The 19,419-nt window shown below is 34.5% G+C and overlaps 2 protein-coding genes and 1 pseudogene across 4 annotated transcripts; 1 reads left to right on the top strand and 2 right to left on the bottom strand.

The window, feature by feature from the left end:
- Positions 1–4,523: 4,523 nt before the first annotated feature.
- Positions 4,524–6,760, top strand: LOC143583635 (putative protein kinase At2g41970). Its single transcript, XM_077065885.1, has 8 exons — positions 4,524–4,674; positions 4,776–4,952; positions 5,031–5,281; positions 5,378–5,504; positions 5,587–5,845; positions 5,915–6,047; positions 6,136–6,222; positions 6,294–6,760. The coding sequence occupies exons 2-8, from the start codon at positions 4,847–4,849 to the stop codon at positions 6,417–6,419; spliced, it is 1,089 nt and encodes a 362-aa protein (XP_076922000.1). The 5' UTR covers positions 4,524–4,674; positions 4,776–4,846; the 3' UTR covers positions 6,420–6,760.
- A 36-nt stretch (positions 6,761–6,796) lies between these two features.
- On the bottom strand, positions 6,797–10,069 carry LOC143583634 (carbon catabolite repressor protein 4 homolog 1-like). Of its 2 annotated transcripts, none has more exons than XM_077065884.1 (10): positions 9,526–10,069; positions 8,667–9,399; positions 8,341–8,598; positions 8,166–8,252; positions 8,010–8,063; positions 7,824–7,915; positions 7,619–7,733; positions 7,402–7,537; positions 7,172–7,327; positions 6,797–7,105 (listed from the first exon to the last, which is right to left on the bottom strand). In XM_077065884.1, the coding sequence occupies exons 1-9, from the start codon at positions 9,681–9,683 to the stop codon at positions 7,182–7,184; spliced, it is 1,779 nt and encodes a 592-aa protein (XP_076921999.1). In that variant the 5' UTR covers positions 9,684–10,069; the 3' UTR covers positions 6,797–7,105; positions 7,172–7,181. The 2 variants fall into 2 exon arrangements, with proteins under 2 accessions (XP_076921999.1, XP_076921998.1); XM_077065883.1 differs by having other exon boundaries at positions 6,797–7,100.
- A 2,668-nt stretch (positions 10,070–12,737) lies between these two features.
- On the bottom strand, positions 12,738–18,847 carry LOC143583633 (putative UDP-N-acetylglucosamine--peptide N-acetylglucosaminyltransferase SPINDLY; annotated as a pseudogene). The gene is made up of 18 exons (XR_013144219.1): positions 18,696–18,847; positions 17,610–18,054; positions 17,377–17,538; positions 17,125–17,300; positions 16,958–17,033; positions 16,736–16,864; positions 16,461–16,580; positions 16,301–16,369; positions 16,134–16,215; positions 15,734–15,828; positions 14,945–15,009; positions 14,645–14,843; positions 14,369–14,563; positions 14,196–14,290; positions 13,973–14,108; positions 13,674–13,891; positions 13,460–13,587; positions 12,738–13,378 (listed from the first exon to the last, which is right to left on the bottom strand). The product of XR_013144219.1 is annotated as a putative UDP-N-acetylglucosamine--peptide N-acetylglucosaminyltransferase SPINDLY (transcript).
- Positions 18,848–19,419: the final 572 nt, after the last annotated feature.

The raw sequence follows: 19,419 nt of genomic DNA, 5'->3' as shown, positions 1-19,419 counted from the left end.
TTTCACACACCCAACTCAACAAACCTTCAACTCTCTCAAACCTTTGATCAAAAACCCGAGTTTTCAAGCAAGAACACAAGGTAAAAACCGAGTTGTAATCGTGTTTATCTTCCTTTCTTAGGTTTTCTTTCAAGAAAATGAGGTTTCAAATGAAAAATGGGTGAAAACCCGAGATGAAACCGATTCTTGCATGACCAAGTGATGTATACGGGTTATACAAAGGATCTTGGTCCAAGAAATGAGTTAAACGAGTCAAAAACGAATTTTTACGGTTAAAATCTTTGTTTTTATATCATAACCGTAACCATGAAAGAAATGGCTTGATCGTGAGTATAACTTGCTTGGTATTGTGGTATGTTGTTTGTCGGCTCTGTATTTAGTGGTAGATAAGGCGGAAAGAAGAGTTTGTAGCTTGTAGTGGCGGAAAACGAAAGGTATATTCGGTTTTTGTCGACAAAATAGTGTTTTTGGACAGATTGTTGGTCGTTTAGAGTTAGGTCACGAAATTTTACGGAGGTGTTAAACACATGGAAATATGAGTTCTGTGAATTTTTGGTAATTTTTGGATGAAGGATGAATATTTGGTGAATTTAATGCTCGGTTTTGGCCAAAAATGGTGAAAAATAGTTAAATATCATGAAAAATTCTGGAAAATTGTGGATATGCTTTTCATATCATGTATAAGTCACACACAAAATTTGAGGTCCGTTGGAGAAGTCTAAGTAGGCTTTTCGGTTAAACGAGTTCTAGGGATTTCTAGCTCGGTTTTAGTAAAAATGGCATGTAAAAGAAGATTTTGGTTATGGAAAAATTACAGGGGACTATGTGGATGGCAGGGGACATCCAGGAAAAATTTGGGATTTTTCTAAGATCGTTTGGTATTTACGACATATTTAGTGTTTAAATGGTGTTTAAAAATAGATAAATAAATTTTAAATATAAGAATTAATTCTGGAAATATTTTTATAAAATTACCCACTGTTAAAAAGTGATTTGGGCAAAATTTCAAGATCCTAGAGTAAACGTATAATTAATCGTGCTAATTATCAAACTTTTAAAGTTAAAACGCGTAAACCGGTAAAGTTCGCATAAGCGAGCTGACTGGTGTATAAAAACCTTAAAAATGAACTATTTTCATATAAATGAGCTAAACAAGTAAAAATAAATCATCCGAAAATAATTCGGATGATTTGAGTAATTTTAATATATTTTAACAGTTTCCGGTACGCCAAAGACGGAAACGGGTCCCGCGGCCAATCGGGACGTTTAAACCGAGCTATAATTTCACATCTTTAATTAAATTATCCGTCAACCACTATTTTCGGGTCGTGGGGTGACCAAACTCATTTTTGAAACATAAAAACGGATAACAGTGCTAGGCACGCAAAACGAGAAAAACGACTAATAGTAGTTGTGGCCTTGGAACTCTAAACGACATCACAATCTGAGTCCGGAGAAGTGTTTCTTGGTTAACTTGCCCCCAGAACGGGTACAGTGCTGGGTTGACAGTGTCCCCAGGTGTACCGATTGATAAGATTAAAGATTATATAAACAATAATTGTATAATAATGATCGTAGGGATCATATTACAGATTGGACGAGTTAACTGATATTGATTGTTGTTACCTACTTGCATATGCTAAGGTGAGTTTTCACGAGCCCCTTTTACTGAACTGTTTTAAATATTTTCCCGGGGCGGAAAGCATGTTTTTATCAAAGTGTTTAAGTACATGCTGATCGCATGGAAATGAACGTATTTATATAATGTTTATTGTACGGGAATCGTACGGTAATGAATTAAGATGGTAATTGTCTGAGTTGCTAACAGTGTAAGGCCCGAAACAGTGTTTCTGGGGTAACAGAGTTCCCAGAGGTTATTAAATGTGTTTCTGGGGTAACAGAGTTCCCAGAGGTTATTGGAAGTGTTCTGGGGTAACCGAGTTCCCAGAGGTTATTAAAAGTGTTTCTGGGGTAACAGAGTTCCCAGAGGTTATTGGAAGTATTCTGGGGTGACAGAGTTCCCGGAGGTTAATCGATATGTTTTGGGATTAACAAAGTTCTCACTTGTGGGCTCAGCATAATTATATCGATAATAATATTATTTTATGATAATGATTTATCATGGTTTATTCGAATTGTGAAACTCACCAACTATTCGTAGTTGACCCGTTTTCTCACATGCTTTTCAGGTACAACTAAGATAAAGTGATTGACTACGTGCTAAGTGCTTGATGTGTGTAAGGTTTGCGTGCTGGACGTTAGGATACATTATAGCAGATAGAATTATGAACCGTATTGTATGATGTGTGTATCACCTAGACGGTAATGAAAGATGAGATAATGTAATTTTGAAGTATATTAATGCATTCGGTTTCCTTTATAAACAATGTGGTTGATATCAGAGGTGTCTGTCGCATCCCGTTTACGTTTCCGCTGCGGTTACGGGGTGTTACACAAGGCGATTGGCGTTTAGAATCGGTTTCGAACTTGCGACCTCTAAGTTATTGTTCCAAGTCTTACGCCCAATTAACTAATTGAGCTACATGGCGGGGAAGCAATATATTCTCAAAATATATAATTTATTCTTCATACATGTTTGTATCATTAAATCAAAAATGTTGTATTTGAATATACTATTATAATAAACAAAAATAATAATTGTATTTGACCCTCCTTGCAATTAGCTTCCTTAATTTACTCATGAGTAATTTTTTAATAACAAACTTTCCTTAAATTTTAAGATTTTTTATTGTTTCTTGAAATTAATTCTTAGTTAGAAGATTAATTCTTCAATTAAAGCTACAAAATACCTTATTTATTCATTATCATCTAGGTAAATCATATTTTCCCTTGATCGATTACGATTATTAATTCTTGATGATTGTTTTCACAAAATACATAGTCACAATTAATTAAATTAATTTGTATGCAAGCAGGGTTTTTGTAAACCTTTCATCTTCATCAATGTGTATCTTTGTATTGACTATTGTAGTTAGGGTTCTTACACCTGATTTTGTGTTTGTTTGGTATTATTTTGTATTGTAGTTAGGGTTTATACCTAAATCATGTTTGATAGATTTGTGTGTTTGAATAGTTTTAATGCTCACCTGTAAGGCTATAATTCAATGTATGTTATTTGCATACTTTTAAGGCTATAATTCAATGTATGTTATTTGCATACTTTTAATGTGTAGATGATGATGGTCAGCAAAAGATCAATGAATATTCTTTTAGAAAGTAATTATTAATAAACAACCGCCCCAACCCAATTGTTAACGACGGTACCAGCCTTATTTGATACATTTGATACATTTTTAAAACAACCCATTTTAACCCAAATGTATTCTGATCATAACTGGTTTTGACCCGAACCCAGCCTTATTATAAAAATTAAATTATAAGGTTTCAATTTATTTTTGTTGAAGCGTAAATAATGGATCTTTTGTTCAGATTATGAATAGGTTTTGTATTACTGACTGCATCATGAGAGCACCACAAGTTTATATGTGAAAACTTTCTTGATAAAGCAATGTTTTTTATCCTAATTCTACTAAGTTGGACAAAGTGTGCGAGATCAAGTGATTTTTAAAAATTGTCCATTTGGCTAGGGGCAAAATGGGTCAGTTTAAATTCGTTGGGATCATTTTCAAAATAGTTTATATTGGTCTTTAAGCTATTATATAGAATCACATCTAAAATGAATTCAAAGACTTTGAAAGTAAGATTTTATATTGTGCATTTATATTTGGAAAATGCAACAAACGGGCATGCAAAGTGCAAAATATAATTCCAATAGCATAAGGGTAAATTCAAAAGGGTAAAAAAGGATAATCAAGTAAAGGCGCAAATGATAGCTGTATTAAAAGGGCAAAGAACAACTTAAAAAGAATAAGCAGCTAATATGAGGTTGGTATTAATGAGATACAGTATCATCGCAAGAGAAAAAAGGAATAATATCCTTCCAAAATGTTAAGAGAAATTTCTTAGTTTTATATAATAGTTATGATGGTTTTCCTATAAATTGGTTCCACTCCATAATAGTGGAGCAAGTCCCTAATCTTTAAGTAGTACATGTAGAGTTTGTGATGAATGAGTATATGTTAGGTCTTGGAGTATTTGTATTCAATGGAAATTACAGTGTTCCTGAGATATCACTTGAACTCTTTTGGTTTATTAATGATAGTATAGTAGGTTTTTTTTGGTTGGTAAAGAATAAGTTTTTCAGAAATTTTTAAATAACAAACGTAAATTTCCATATTTTTGTTATTACATGTAATATATGTTATTACAATCATAACAAACATATACGTTTTTCTTAATTATATCATTTTAATTTTCCAGCGCGGTTTTTAACTTAGTACATAATAAACAAATAGTCCAAACAAAGAGAGGCAGGATGGATGGATGGATGATCCGTACAAGATGACGGCACGTAGACGTAGACATGCGGTTTTGGCGGGTAATAAAAATACTCGAACCAGATATTGATCATCATATCATTTTGTCTCAGTTTTCCTCTGTTTTTAGGTTTCTGCAATTCGAAATCCGGCGAGTGTAGGAGAGAGAAACAGGAAAAGAACCCATCAACCTTTTCTTGCTTTCTTTCTCTTCCAGCCCGCAATTCGTTGGATTCCTTTCAATTCTATTCTATTTGGCTTCAATTTGTGTTATGGGGTATTCTTTATTTCTTTCCAATTCTTTTCTTTTTCGGTTATGCACACCAGGTGTTTGATCAAATGTCTCACCCCTTTTTTGATTTATATGTTTGGTTGCAGAAATCTGATTGGGTGACACATTGTTAAAAAAGATACAATCTTGCAAGCTTTCTGTGGCTGCCATTTTGAAAATGCGGTGCTGTTGTCCGAAGGGAATACAAGGCAAATCTGCCGATGGCGGTGCCAACGAAAACAATCATAAAACAGCACCGCCTCTAGGACCCCTTTACGGTGGAGGTAAGATATTCATTATGGGTGTATGTATACTTGATCAATGCATAATTTCCATGAAACATAGTTATGATGATGATGCAGGCAGTATGCGAGAGCCGAGGATGGGTGGGGCTGCCAATGGGGCTCCTAAGAATACCTCGTCAATTGACGCACCGTCGTTCACGTTAGATGAGCTAAACAAGATGACGAATAATTTTGGTTCGGAATCTTCGATTGGGGAAGGCACTTATTGTCGGGTGTTTTATGGAAAGCTAAACACGGGTGAAGAAGTAGTCATAAAGATGCTTGATACTAGTTCTTTATCAGGTTCTGAATCTGATTTCATAGATAAGGTAAAACGGTCATATTATGTTTTAAATTAGTGTGTTAGTAAATATACACGAGTTTGTAGATGTAGTTAATATTGTTTTATTTTTTGATATATGCAGTTAGCCATGATTTCAAGACTTAAGAATGATTATTTCTCTCAACTGCGTGGTTATTGCTTGGAGAATAAAAACCGAATCTTGGTGTATCAATATGCAACCATGGGTTGTTTGCACGATTTATTTCACGGTAAACACATCACAAAAATGCTTTTTATACATGGTATATTCAAATTTGATGATGATAATAGACATTGATTTGTGTTAATTAGGGAGAAAGGGCGGTGATGGAGTTTTAAACTGGGCACAGAGAGTTAAAATTGCTTATGGGTCTGCAAGAGGTCTTGAATATTTACATGAAAAGGCTCAACCACCAATAGTCCATTGTGATATAAGGTCAAGCAATGTTCTTGTGTTTGATGATTATGAAACAAAAATAGCCGATTTCAGCTTGAGCAGTTTGTCTTCTGACAATGCAGCTCGGCTGCATTCAACAAGAGTGCTGGGAACTTTTGGTTACCATGCTCCTGAGTAAGTTTTATTGTTAAATAGTATTGGTTTTTCGGTTCATAATGTTGTGGTATATATGTTTTTACTCAGATATGCTATGACAGGACAGATAACTCAAAAGAGTGATGTCTACAGTTTTGGCGTCATTCTTTTAGAACTTTTAACAGGAAGGAAACCTGTGGATCACACATTGCCAAAAGGACAACAATCTCTTGTTACATGGGTGTGTCTTGCATGCTACCTACCCCACACGCGCACACACACACACATATATTGGTTATTATGTAACTAACTTGTGAGTTTGCTAACAGGCAACTCCAAGACTTAGTGAGGATAAAGTAAAGCAATGTGCTGATCCTAGATTAAACAATGATTTTCCACCAAAGGCACTTGCTAAGGTCCATATTATATTAAGTTCTCCATTTATTCAAAAATTTAGATTAAACGACTAAAATGTGTTTATGATCAGATGGCAGCAGTTGCAGCACTGTGTGTCCAATACGAGGCAGATTTTCGGCCAAGTATGACAATAGTGGTGAAGGCATTGCAGCCCCTTTTGAACTCAAAACCCGCAGCCTCCAACTCTGAGTCTTGACCCAAGTCAAAAGTCAACGTTTGATCATCAAGCACAACTGTCCCCGAAGAACTACTGTTAGATGGTAGATCATACCAAAATTGTCGGTTACACAAGATACGCTTGTACATATTCTTTTTACAAAGTGTACTCCCTGTCACTCCCCAGACAAGCACAATCGCTTGAGTAGAAGTGTATTTCAATTAAAATTTCTTTTGGGTGTAATTAAAGATCATGGAATAATCAAGAAACATAAAAACAGTCGCAGCGTTGTTATCAAGCAATCTTAAATTTAATCCTTGTAACATTAAATCACAAAGTTTGTTGTATTAAGTGTTATAAAATCAATATCATTAACAATTTGTAACAGCAAGAACCACAATAAAACAAGGGGAAGAAAAAAAACAAAATGTCATTAAAACTTTTGTATTCAATCCAACCCAGGCTGTATGTAACTAATTTAAACAATAACAAACAAAAACTGTCACATCTTTCATTCATCTATTTCCCCACCATGAGAAAACTTCAAACTCATGGGTCATGACTAAGTCAAACTGCTGAAATTGTATTGCTATTATAAAAAAAAAAGATCAACAGCATGATACAGAGTAGTAGATCTTTGCACAAATTCCCTACAAAATCTACTTTTTTCACACGTTCACTTACATTGGTTTCCCTTCACTTCTATCACCATTATTCAACCTGATCTGCAAATGTTTAGATTAATACATGACTAGATTATTTTAATAACTATAAGCCCATAAGTTACTTGCCTAAAATGCGTTAACGTCTAATGCGTGGCTTGCAGCGAAACTCGGCTAAAAGTGCAATGTGGTCAGATGACCACTCCGGCGAAGGAAGTGCTGTATCTTTCCTCAAACTATCCTCGTCCAAAAGCTCCAACAATGACTCCACAGTCAAACTATCGGCTGAAAACAAAACAAAAAATGAGTATTTTGATTTTGAATAATCGGTTGTGGTAAAAGATCAAATAAACATATACCAGAATAGAATATGTAATCAAGAGTGCCAATGAAGTCTCGTGTGCAGTTTGTAAACAACGGTTCGTTTGTATTTGGGTCCATTCTCTTTTTCTGTTGCTCGTAACAAATTCTAGCAAAAGACGAGTACGCGCTTACCTGAAATATATAAAACTAAGTTTTAGAAAGTGCAAATTTTTCATAAACAAATGGTCAACCAACAGTCAAAGAGGCATTTACCAAGGGGAGAGTGTGAGTCAGTTTGGCGGCGGGTCGCAGGATTCCAAGAGGGTCTACAGCTAAATCTGGATGCATCGGGTCAACTTTTCCGATTGCTAGAAGTGCGTGTCGAGCACTGCAGGTGTTTAAATATGTAGGCTTTATTAGAAATAATAAAGTAACAACATTTTATTTAGTTTTTTTAAATAAACGGTGCACCACTAACCTTCCTGGAACCGAATTGAAGTCACCACACACTAACATTGGAATATCTGCACTAGCTGCTATCTTTTCCAATCCTTTTAACAATGTGTGAACCTTCACAATTTGCCAATTTATAATAATGATAATAATAATAACAACAATGATGATAAGAGATTGTTTTTCTGTTTGTTTAGTTAAAAGGTCAAACCTGCCACAGTTTCACGTCCTTTAGGTCGTGCTGTACGTTCACGTGAGTATTTGCCTACACTCCAAACATTTTGTTTTTATTATACAAACACAACAATCAAATCCGACATATTAGTTAACGTTAAAATATTGTAACCTATGAGTCGCAATCTCTTACCACACAAACAAGTTGTCGTTTCCCAAGACTATCAACACCTTGGTTACTGAACTTTGCTTCTAGAACAACAATTAAGGCAACATTATCCTAAACATCACAAGGTTATCATCATAAATGACACATTTAACCAAATAAAACAAATATATTGAAACAAAGGATGAGTTAAGGAAGCTACCTTGACCAACCTATTTAAAGCTGTTTTCTTCTGGGCATTAGGAACCAAAGCATCAGTCAAAGATTGTGCAGCTTTATTAAACTCAACCTCATACTTTTTCACATGTGAAAATCTATCTCTGCGAAAAAACGTAGCACATCCATCAATCGTCTGATTACTACCATTGAAAACCTCAGTAGTTCGCCTCTTGAATAGAGCTTGATATCCATGTTTGTCCAGCTCAGGTGCAAAGAACTCTTCAAAATGGTCACTTTGAACCTGAAATCAAACAAATCTCAAAGTCAAAGTCAAAACTAGTACAGTCATACAACAAAAGTCAAACCCACCTCTTGAAGACAAACAATGTCTGCAAGGTAACCAACGATTTCTCTCAACAAATTCTGCCTGCGATAAGGCCAAGAGAGGGCCCACAAAGGGCAATAGCCATACAAATCACTAGTGGCATACGAATCACATAACACATTATATGAAAGAACGGTAAAAGTGCCCGATGATGTATGCAAATGGCCTGCCACGTCAGCGTTAGTGACTGAAGTCAACCGTCTTGGACTCGGTGACGGAGCAGGAATCACACGAGACGTCAATATAGTGTTCGCTTGCCCAACAGGCAACTTCGTCTCTGAATCCACCACAACACATTCAAACTTAAGAACATGTCCGATATCATCTGCTGCTGGCGTGTATGTTTTAGAACGCCCGACTTCAAACCAAGTTTCGCCGCCGTTTCTTTGTGTAACTCCTGCAGGATATAATGGTGCTGTACCATTAACAACATTATTATTATTACCAACACTATTATTATTATTCATCCCAGATGTCGTATTATTAAACCGTCCATAAATATCCTCCTCTTCATTTCCATTCTCATTCACAGCACTCGCTGCACGCTCGTGTAAAACGCGATGGTGTTGCCACGCGTCAGAAAAACATTTGGGAGTGCAGTGGTAGCTTTTAGCAACAGGTATTTTCGCCTTAACACACCCTAAACACTGCAAAGTGGCTTGCTCGGATGGATGTACACTACAAATAGTAACCTTTTTATCACTCTGTATACGATACCTGCAACAAAGGTTTAAACTTTAACAATATACCAGCAATACTTAATCTTGAAACATAATGATACTAATTAGTAAACAATATGAATCGGTAATCAGTTGCAGCAGTTGCTAATAAGTAATAACTAACCACTTATATCTTAAAAAATGTCCTTCAACTGGTGAAAACTCAGGAACATCATCAGTGGAAACAGTCTTATCGGGATGTCGAACAAGCACATACGGCAAAAGCTCGCAGCCCACAATCGGAATATCTGACGGGAGGTGCACTCTGAGCACACTCAGCATGCTTTTATTAATCACAACAACAACAAACCCTAATTCCAACAAACCCTAATTTATTTAAAGAGGATGATGACAGTAAAATAACCAAGATGACGAATTCAGGCAGGATTACGTGGCGGACACCTGGCGAATCCGCCATTACGTAACGTTAACAGGCGCCAGCTTTTGATTATTATTAATATTATTATTTACGAAATCAAAAACCCTAATTTGAAACAAGGCAGATACGAAGATCGATTGAGAAGCTTCTGGAACAGAGAATTGGTGGAATTGAAGACGAAATTGAATGAATTGATTAGATTTGAAGAAGATGAATTATTAGGGTTTGAAATGGGATTTGATTGGGCTTAATTGTATTGTATTGGGGTTTTACAAATACACAGATAAGAAGACGACCTAATTATGTAATTTTATTATTATTATTATTATTGCTATTATTATTTTACATTTTCCAATATTGGTTTAATGATTTTTATAAAATGATTATTTAATTAAATAGTGCATTATTGATTATTCAACTTTTTGTTTTTATGATGATTGATTTTATATAATTTTATATATATACTTTTTTTTTATTTGGATGATTATAGCTGGTAAAGTTAAAGAGCAATTATTATGAATAATTATGTACACATGATAATGGAATATTTATATTATCTTGTCATGGAGGTGGTATATAAGATTGAAATATTGAAAATCCCAATTACACGAAAGTCTTTTGAGTATTAAAAGCAAATTGAAGGTTGTAAGATATATTAAAGGGGCAATTTCATATATACTCCTACAAATGTTAAAAATATTATATATATTAATGCAAAATTAAAAATATCATATATGTCCTTACAAAGTTATTAATATATCATATATACCCAATTCATTAAAAAACTTAAAAAATGACCATATTACTCTAGGTTGATTATATGTGATAAAAGGTTTTACAATGTAGACCATTCAATGTGATAAATCTTTGAATGGTTTGCAATTTTGAAGAAGTTACGAGAGACAATTTGGTTGCCGTTAAAGGCGAGAAACGTCGATTAAAATTAAAATAATAACATAGGGTATAAACAAATTATCTAATAGAAAGGGGTAGAATGGTCTATTCGTTAAAAATGAGCATATATGAAAGTTAAAATTTTTAAAAATAACGGTAAATGATCATTTATTAAATTATTATTAATTATTAGGGGTATATATGATACTTTAATTGAGTTTATAAGGGCATATATGATATTTTAGTTACTTTGTAAGGGTATATATGATATTTTAAGTTTACTTGGGTATATATGATATTTGTAATATTTGTAAGGGTATATATGAAATTAATCCTATATTAGAAAAATCATTTTCGCTATATATAGAGTTGTAGTGTAAAATTACATTGCTAGACATCGATAAGGTTATATAAAGTTGTAGTTTTCATCATGATTTCAAGTCTGTAATTAAAAACAATACATTTATATAAAAGATTTTTATGATTCTGACTATGTTTTTCAATTAGTAGTTATGTCATAAATGTTTAAAATAGTTCTATGTGAAGTCATTAACTTTTATATTTTCTAATAATCATCAGTTATATGATTGGGAAATTTATTTAGAATATGTATATAATTGTATACATTTCAAGTGTACAAAATCAAATCACTGCTAATTGTTCATTGATAGACTATATTTTTTTTCTATACGTTTGATGCTCTAATATAAATACAACACTTGATCATGCTTAACATTAATGTGAAAAGGTTTAGTGGTACGTCTTCACTCTTTACACATTATAAAAAGCAAGATGATAATATACATGCATCTTAAGAGGAGGGTATTATAGTTGTTTCATAAGGGGAATGTCACCACTCCAAGGACGACTTCTTGATCTTAAAACATGCACATTGCTAAGCCATATAAGGAGTACAAGATAATATAAGAACCGCCCTTGGCAAAGTTATATTTGGCATGTTGGTGACAAAGCGTCCTACCAGGGGTGACATCTCATTGTAGTCAAATCAAGAAACTCATAAATCAACCTCTATCACAAACAGACTCTCGTGGGAACATTAAGAAATAGAGAACTCGCCGACTCATAAAATTGCCTTTGTCATATCATCTGGCTATTCAAATTGCCCCGTGTTTAAGACCAAGAAATCGATTTTGCTAAATGTGACAGCTCCCTTGTGGAACACTAGTAAGAATATACTCTCTTATTGTGCATGCATTGAAAACAAGCCGACTCATAATATATTTTTTTTCAAATACTAGTAATAATCATCGTGTTTTGAGATGAGACTTTGTGGCGTTGATCTTTACCAACTTAGCAAGGCGATGATAGAAAATAACAATTGTTCAGAACAAAGAAAGATTATCCGATATAAACTAATTATCAATATTCACTTAAGCTCAACTATGTATCTTGGTTGCTCAGTCTTAAAACTATACAAATCTAATTGATTTCACATAAAAAGAAAACTAATTTTAACTCAAGTAAAAACAAAAGAAACATATCCTTCAAAATGCTTCTTATAATTAAATGATTTAATCCGTAGTCTTCTCACTTATAGAACTAACACAACATATGAACATATTACTATCCATTGAGTTAATTCACATAATGTCAAAGTTTCTAAAACATTTCAAAACAACAAAGTCAACCATGTTGCACAATAGCTGTGTCTATCTATCCCTTTAACATAGTATATCTTAGAGATGGGCATAAAACCCGGTTCCAGGTCCGACCCGGTGTACCCAACCTAGAACCAAACCTAGGCTTACCCGACCAGCGGGTACGAATCAAGTTTCGGTTTCTCAAGGAAACTGTACTTGGACCCAGAACCAACACAACCGCTAGAACCGATTCCAACTCTACCCGGTCAAAAACCGGACCCAACCCCGCCAAAACCCGGGCAAAAACTCGACCATACTCGAAACCAGTTCCTACCTGACCCAATATTTGACTTTTGTTAACCAAACCCGGAACATGTTCCCAAAAAACCCGGTCTGCCAACCTCTATAGTATTTTTTTTCTTTCTAAAAATTGTGTAAACTCATTTGTACTCAATAAGTTAATAAAACAATACCACCATTTGTCTCAATTTCCCAAGCAAAAGGCGCCCAGAAACACAACATAATTCATCAATAATCATCATGTTTCACTGTTCTAACTTTCTACATTTAAGTAAATGACAAACCAGCCAGCCAACAACACTCAAAATATGACACAAATAGCTTACGGCCCGCAAGGCAACACAGATTACAGAACATTCTACACTACTAAAAAAATTGTGTATCTCAATGTATACGCCTTTCTAACCCTACATCACTTTGACTGACCCATGCTTGACGTCTGCTTTGACCGACCCCGTTTTCTTCACTTGTTAATAAACGCGGAGGTCCTAAATTGAACCCGTTTTCCTTAACCAGCCCAAACGGGTCATCTTTAGATAGCAAAGAAGTAAACTGTGGTGTATAATTCTGAAGTGTTTCCATGCGCTTTAAAGATGGAACTTTACCTTTACAGTATTCACGCCACATGTCGCGATAAGAGGACTCCAACCCGGTAATAAATTTGGATCCATTACATAAAGGGGACTTGGACATCTGGTTTCTTAGATTCATTCTGAGATTTGAAAGTGATGTAATATCAGAAACCAATTGTATTGCCAGCTTAATATACTCGTCTTCACTTTTTGCAACCAGTCGTTCTAATCCTGAAATTTAAAGTCATATAATTAATAATATACAATATTAAAAATATTAAATATTAAAATAATTAATAAAGAAAATCTTACCAACTGCAGTTAAAAGACTGACACCGACATTATGTGCGTGAACCGAACCACCCATGGTGACACATGGCACTCCCATGTAAAGAGATTCGCATGTGGTTGTAGTTCCTGCATATGGAAAGGTATCCAAGCTACAAAAATTCACACAAAAAAATAAGCCTAATAGTATTATATCTTCAAACGTCTAAACTTAGTATTTATAAAATGAAGGGTTTACCTAATGTCCATAAGAGAATATGCTTGCATATGATCATGATTGAGTAAAATCAAAGGCACGAGATCCACGCGAAGTGATTCCAAGCCTAACTGCTCCAATGTTGATAGAAATTTCTGTCTTACACTTTCACAGCAGAAAGGTTTACACTTCACAATAAGCCTAGAGTTTGGAACTGCACATAAAATTTTGGCCCAAACTTGCAGCACTTTTGGGGTTATCTGATACAAAGTAAAAATTTTCAAGCGTCAAAAAAGAAGTTAATTAAAATAAAAATTCACAAAACTACCCTTTTTCCTTACCTTTGCTAAATTGTTATAACTACCAAATGTGACGAAGCCATTGGAAAGAGCAGGTGCAGGTGATGTGGGCCCTGCCTCAGGAGACGGTGTATAGCAAAGAAAGCATTCTGGTAGACGAACAAGATCCTCAACATGCCTGTAAACAATGCAATGCTTCCATTGAGTTCAATATCCACAGCAATAATATATTATTTTCTTGAGAATATATCTAAAAAAACTGTACTTCTGCTTTGTATCAGGAGGGTCAGCCAAGGCGTCGGTAATTCGGTAGTCAATAGTAGGCAAACCAGTGGTATTCGGGTATCCAATCCATGTCACCTTAAGTGTATAAAGCCAAAATAATATAAGAAACATGCTGAATTCAAAGTAAATAAAACAAATTTATTAATTGATAACCTGAAGTGGTGCAGGGCGGCAAGCCATCATTCCCAGCTTATTATTAGCGGTATGACCGGTAAGTTCCACCAAAATATCAACTTTATCTTCTCGAACCATGCTTGCAACCTTCTTCTCATCAACTCCATAAATATCTCTCCATACGCCTCCTCTTTTCAAAACTATATCTCTGAACTTAAATGTTTTTGCATCTGCCTGCAACATTTGCATATATATATATATAGTGAATAAAATGAAATATTAGACGTGTAAATGGCACGTAGACAGACACTTTACCTTAACAACCGCCGAGTAAACAACCACCTTATAGTTAACATAGTCATGATAGAAAAGAGGTGCTTCAATGAAATAAGATACAGAATGTGTAAAATAATCCGGAGACACATATCCAATAACAAGTGGTCTTTCTGGATCTTTTGAATTGTCCCACGAAGTATACTGAGAATGTAATCTCATAAACCGACAGCCCCAGTCCCTGTAATAAGTTATATAAATTGCATACATATATAAGTATGTAATGTCAAACTAACAATATACAAAATATATACATATACCATGTGTAATAGCTAAAAGAACCTGTGAGCTTCAAATAATTTAGAATCTATTCTCTCGTTAATGTAGTTCATTGCGAGTAATCGGTTCTGCAACAAATAGTCAATGTGCAGAAATAAGAAAAATGTTAAAATAAGCTCAATCATGAGGTAAAGATTTATTAACTCTCTTCAACTATTAATTTGATTCAGAGTGATCACTCCATGTATGCACTGAAAGTTCGCATATCAGTATATACCAATTACCAAATTACAAGCTCCTCGTTTTTTGTAAGCAAAAATTACCTAAGTAGCTGACTAATATCCGAGAATATGTGTGCAACAAACAATTATTTTACTTTGACATAACTGTTAAAAATAAATATCATTTTTGTGAGACATGCATTAATTAGCTTCACTTAGGTAAAGTTATGATTTAACAAGATTATGTACCATTTATCACGCGTCATTACCAAACAACACTGTCTAAAAATAGTTCACAAGGACTAAATCAAGACATTGAATACAGAACGCCTAATAAACAATATTTTCCTATTTCCGTTTGCACAAGTTCTATGCAAAACATCTAAACCACTTGAGCTCCCGTTAGCACCTTTTCATTCAGTTTTAACAAACACTACTTGCGATTCATATGGTTAGTAATCTCTATTAACATCAAACGGTAATGAATCATGACTACACATTATGTCTCCATTTTGAGAGAGAAACAAAAAGCGCTTCCCATTCAGGTATCACGCTTTCTCATTTTTAAGACAATCCACGTGATTAGCTAATAACTATAAACTAGAGAAGAATTAAATGCATATAACAATACCTGGCCTGCGTTGCGAGAATCTGGGTCAATCGTAAGACACTGCTCGTATGCTTCAATTGCCAAAGTTATACTCCCAGCATCTCTGTATAAAACCCCTACACGTAACAATTTGCAACAAATAATCAATAACATGATACACGTCAAATGAAAGAAAAAAAGAAAAATACTACAAAGAAACTGTAAGACGGCAGCCAGTAAACTTTTACTTTAGAGCTGAACCTTGTTGAACAAAATCAAGGTGGCATATAGATAATAGAACTCGCTACAAGTGTAAAAACTTAATACATTTTACAGCATCCAAATATGCAGTGATTTGCACACCTAATAAACGCTCAAAAGAACAAATACAATCTGCTAAAAACATTAATGATTACAGTGTATGATTATGTTAGAAACAAACCTAAGTTATTGTAAGCTTCTGCATAAGTAGGATTTGCCACAATTGCTTTCTCGATCATGCTAGCAGCAGCATCCATTTTACCCTATACATTTATTTAAAATGCAATAAGTAACAGTTAAATTATCTCGTCCTGTTAAATTCTGATGGATTCATTTAATCGTTTATACCTGCACTGTGTAGACTACTCCAAGGTTGTTCAACGACTGAGAGAAATTAGGTTTAATTGACAAAGCCAACTTCAAAAGAAAACCAACAAAAATATATTAGAATAAGTTCTACATCTATTAATCACGAAACACAAATACTTGCAATGTTGAAATGAATAACCTGATAACACTCCACAGCTTTATCAAGGTTGTCTCGATCCTTATAAATAACTCCAAGATTATTGCATGCCTCAGCACAATGGGGATTAAAGTGAAAAGCAAGTTCATAGAACACAATTGCCTGCAAACAGAAGTGAGAGTTACTATAATTTATAAAAATTAACACAATGGCGCTACATATGACTAAAAGTATACTATACAAAAGCTAATAAAAATGGATACACAATATAATGATTAATGAAGCAAAAAGAACACAAAAACATCCATCAACTTTACCATTTCAAACTTAAGCATTTCCCCATATGCAACCCCAAGATTGTACATAGCATCTGCATAATGCCAGTTATAGTATAAAGCTTTTTTGTAATATGCCACACCTTGGTTAATATCTCCCTCCAATTTTACCTGAAAATATGTGAGTATTATAGAATAACCATAACAAGTATAAATAAAACCATTAAATGTAACCAAGAAAACATGTGTACAAAATTGTATTACCTTTGTACCTAAATCTGTCAAAGCAATTGCCATGTTATTCTTAGCAATCTCAAAGTTGGGTGACACAGCCAAACACCTGAAAAATTACAAGAGAACCATTCATAGAATATTAGCAAATATAAAATAATGGACGCCTCAATGATAAACAATAAATAAACATTCATAACCTCTCATAACAAGCAATAGCCGATTCCAAATCTCCACGGTTTTTATAAATCACACCCATGTTACAATATGCTTCAGCATACATAGGCCTTTCCAATGCAGCCTTCTCATAGCAATTAAGTGCTGTATCATATTGCATCATTTCAGAATATACAACTCCGAGATTGTAATATGCAGGCTGCCAAAAAACCAATAATAAACATTAAGAATACACTAAACAGAATGAAACCTTAAACCAAAGAAGATGAGTTAACTGCATAATGAGGGTCAATCTTGATAGCATCATAATAGTTCTGAATTCCTTCTTGTGTGTTGCCAGCAAGCTTTAAACTAGTTCCAATATCTGTAAGTACAATTGCCAGACATTCTGCTGCTGGTTTATATGATGGATCTGCTCCCAGAGCCTTGCGGTATGACTGCATATAACATCAAGAATTGTATAATGCTCTGTTAGTTAATAATAGTATTAAGTACTGCACAGCAATACCTCAGCAGCCTCCACCAATCGGCCTTCATCTTTATACAATATACCACAATGAGTGAGAGCACATGGGTTTTCAGGATCCAACTTAACAGCCTCAGAAAAGCTCTCAAATGCCTGTTTTCCCTTATTTTGCATCTGCAAACAAATTCCTTTGCCAATATGAGCCTCAACAATCCCATTATCTTTCTCTAGTATACTTTCATATATACCCAAAGCTTCCACAAACTTGTTTCTAGACTGTAAAACATTAGCATAACCAAGTGCATCTTTCTCCTCACAACTGTTTGTTATTGGACTGGTACACTTTGTCAAATTGCTGACAGTTAATGACGGTTCAACTGCTTTTAAAAAACCATTATCTTTAACTTGACCCTTCTCTTTCTCCCCGTCAACATCTTTCTCTGTCAATGTCATCGTGTACACCTAAAAGCTTGGATTCCTAAACCAACTGCAACAAATTGAAAATTTAATGAAAATGTGTATTAGTGTATTGATCTATTTCCACAAAACCCTAACAGAGCCCATAACAGACAAATAAACGTAACAAACACGCATAGACTTAGAAAACCTAGCCTCAAACATAACGAATCAAGGATTTAGCATTGCTCCCAATAACATAAAGTAAATTATCAAAGAAAGAAAACCTAAAATAACGTGATTCGAGTTCATACTCGCTGTTTAATCATGATAAAAACACCACACACCAAAGTACAAACTCAAAAACCTAGATACGTACTAAAAACAAAGATTGAGAAGTACTGCAACAAATTGAAAAATTGATAGTAATGTGGATTAGCCTATTGGTCTATTTGTACAAAAATAAAAGTTACAAATAAGTATCCGACTAAAACCTAAACAGAAGCACAAAAAAGGCGTACTGATCCACTCCAAAACCCTAACAGAGCACACGACAAATACTTCAAAAACCTAGCCTCAAACAATACGGATCAAGCACTAACGCAAAATCAAATTATCAAATGAGGAAAACCTAAATTAGCATGATTCGAATTCAAAAACCGCTATCTAATTATAAGAAACTCACTAGACAACAAAATGCAAAACTCGAAGACCTAAATACGCATTCAAAACGGATGTTGGCGCTCGTTGATTGACAGAGAGGCTTTGGTAGGGTTTTTGTGAGTGACGATGAAGTTGATTGAGAGTGTTGGTTCCGCCACAGTCACCGACACGGTGGTAGGATGACGGTGAGTGAACGGAGCGCCACCGCGGGGGCGGCGGTGGTGGTGGTGGTGGTGGTGGTGGTGGTGGTTTGTAGTCAAATGTTGAAGGTGTTGTGTTCCGTCTATGATTTTGCCCGCGTTCCACTGTAACCCTCTTGCCTAGATGGACCCAATAATAAATATTAATAATTATCAAAATAATAATAATTATTATTATTATTATTCTAGTTTTAGAAACTACTACCAAAGTAGTCCTTGGATTATACAAGATACACACTTCCGTTCCTTTCTTTTTTATTCATTTCATTTTTCCTTTCTTTCCATTCGTTTTCCTTCATTCAGTTCCTTTCATTTTGAAAAGAATACCCAACTTTTATTTTTTTTTTTCATTTATTTTATTCCTTTTTCCATTTATTTTATTCGTTTAAATAAAATTAGGGAACACTTTTTTGTATTCTTTCTTTTGCTTTCCATCTTTGAATGAAACTCGAGAACATAAGTCTCCCTTTCTTTTCTTCACTTTCCTCTCTTAAGTGGAACTCGGGAACATAGCTTTAGGGTGATGATTTATTCAGTTGAAACCGAAAAACGAACTAAATTTGAATTCAATTTTTGGTTTGGTTTAAAAGTAT

This window comes from Bidens hawaiensis, unplaced genomic scaffold (genome assembly GCF_021521415.1).
Source record: "Bidens hawaiensis isolate Kalapana, Puna unplaced genomic scaffold, B.hawaiensis_p1.1 tig00032475_1, whole genome shotgun sequence".
Lineage (NCBI taxonomy): Eukaryota > Viridiplantae > Streptophyta > Magnoliopsida > Asterales > Asteraceae > Bidens > Bidens hawaiensis.
The sequence above is the reverse complement of the archived record's forward strand: the minus strand, read 5'-3'. Positions and strand labels throughout refer to the sequence as shown.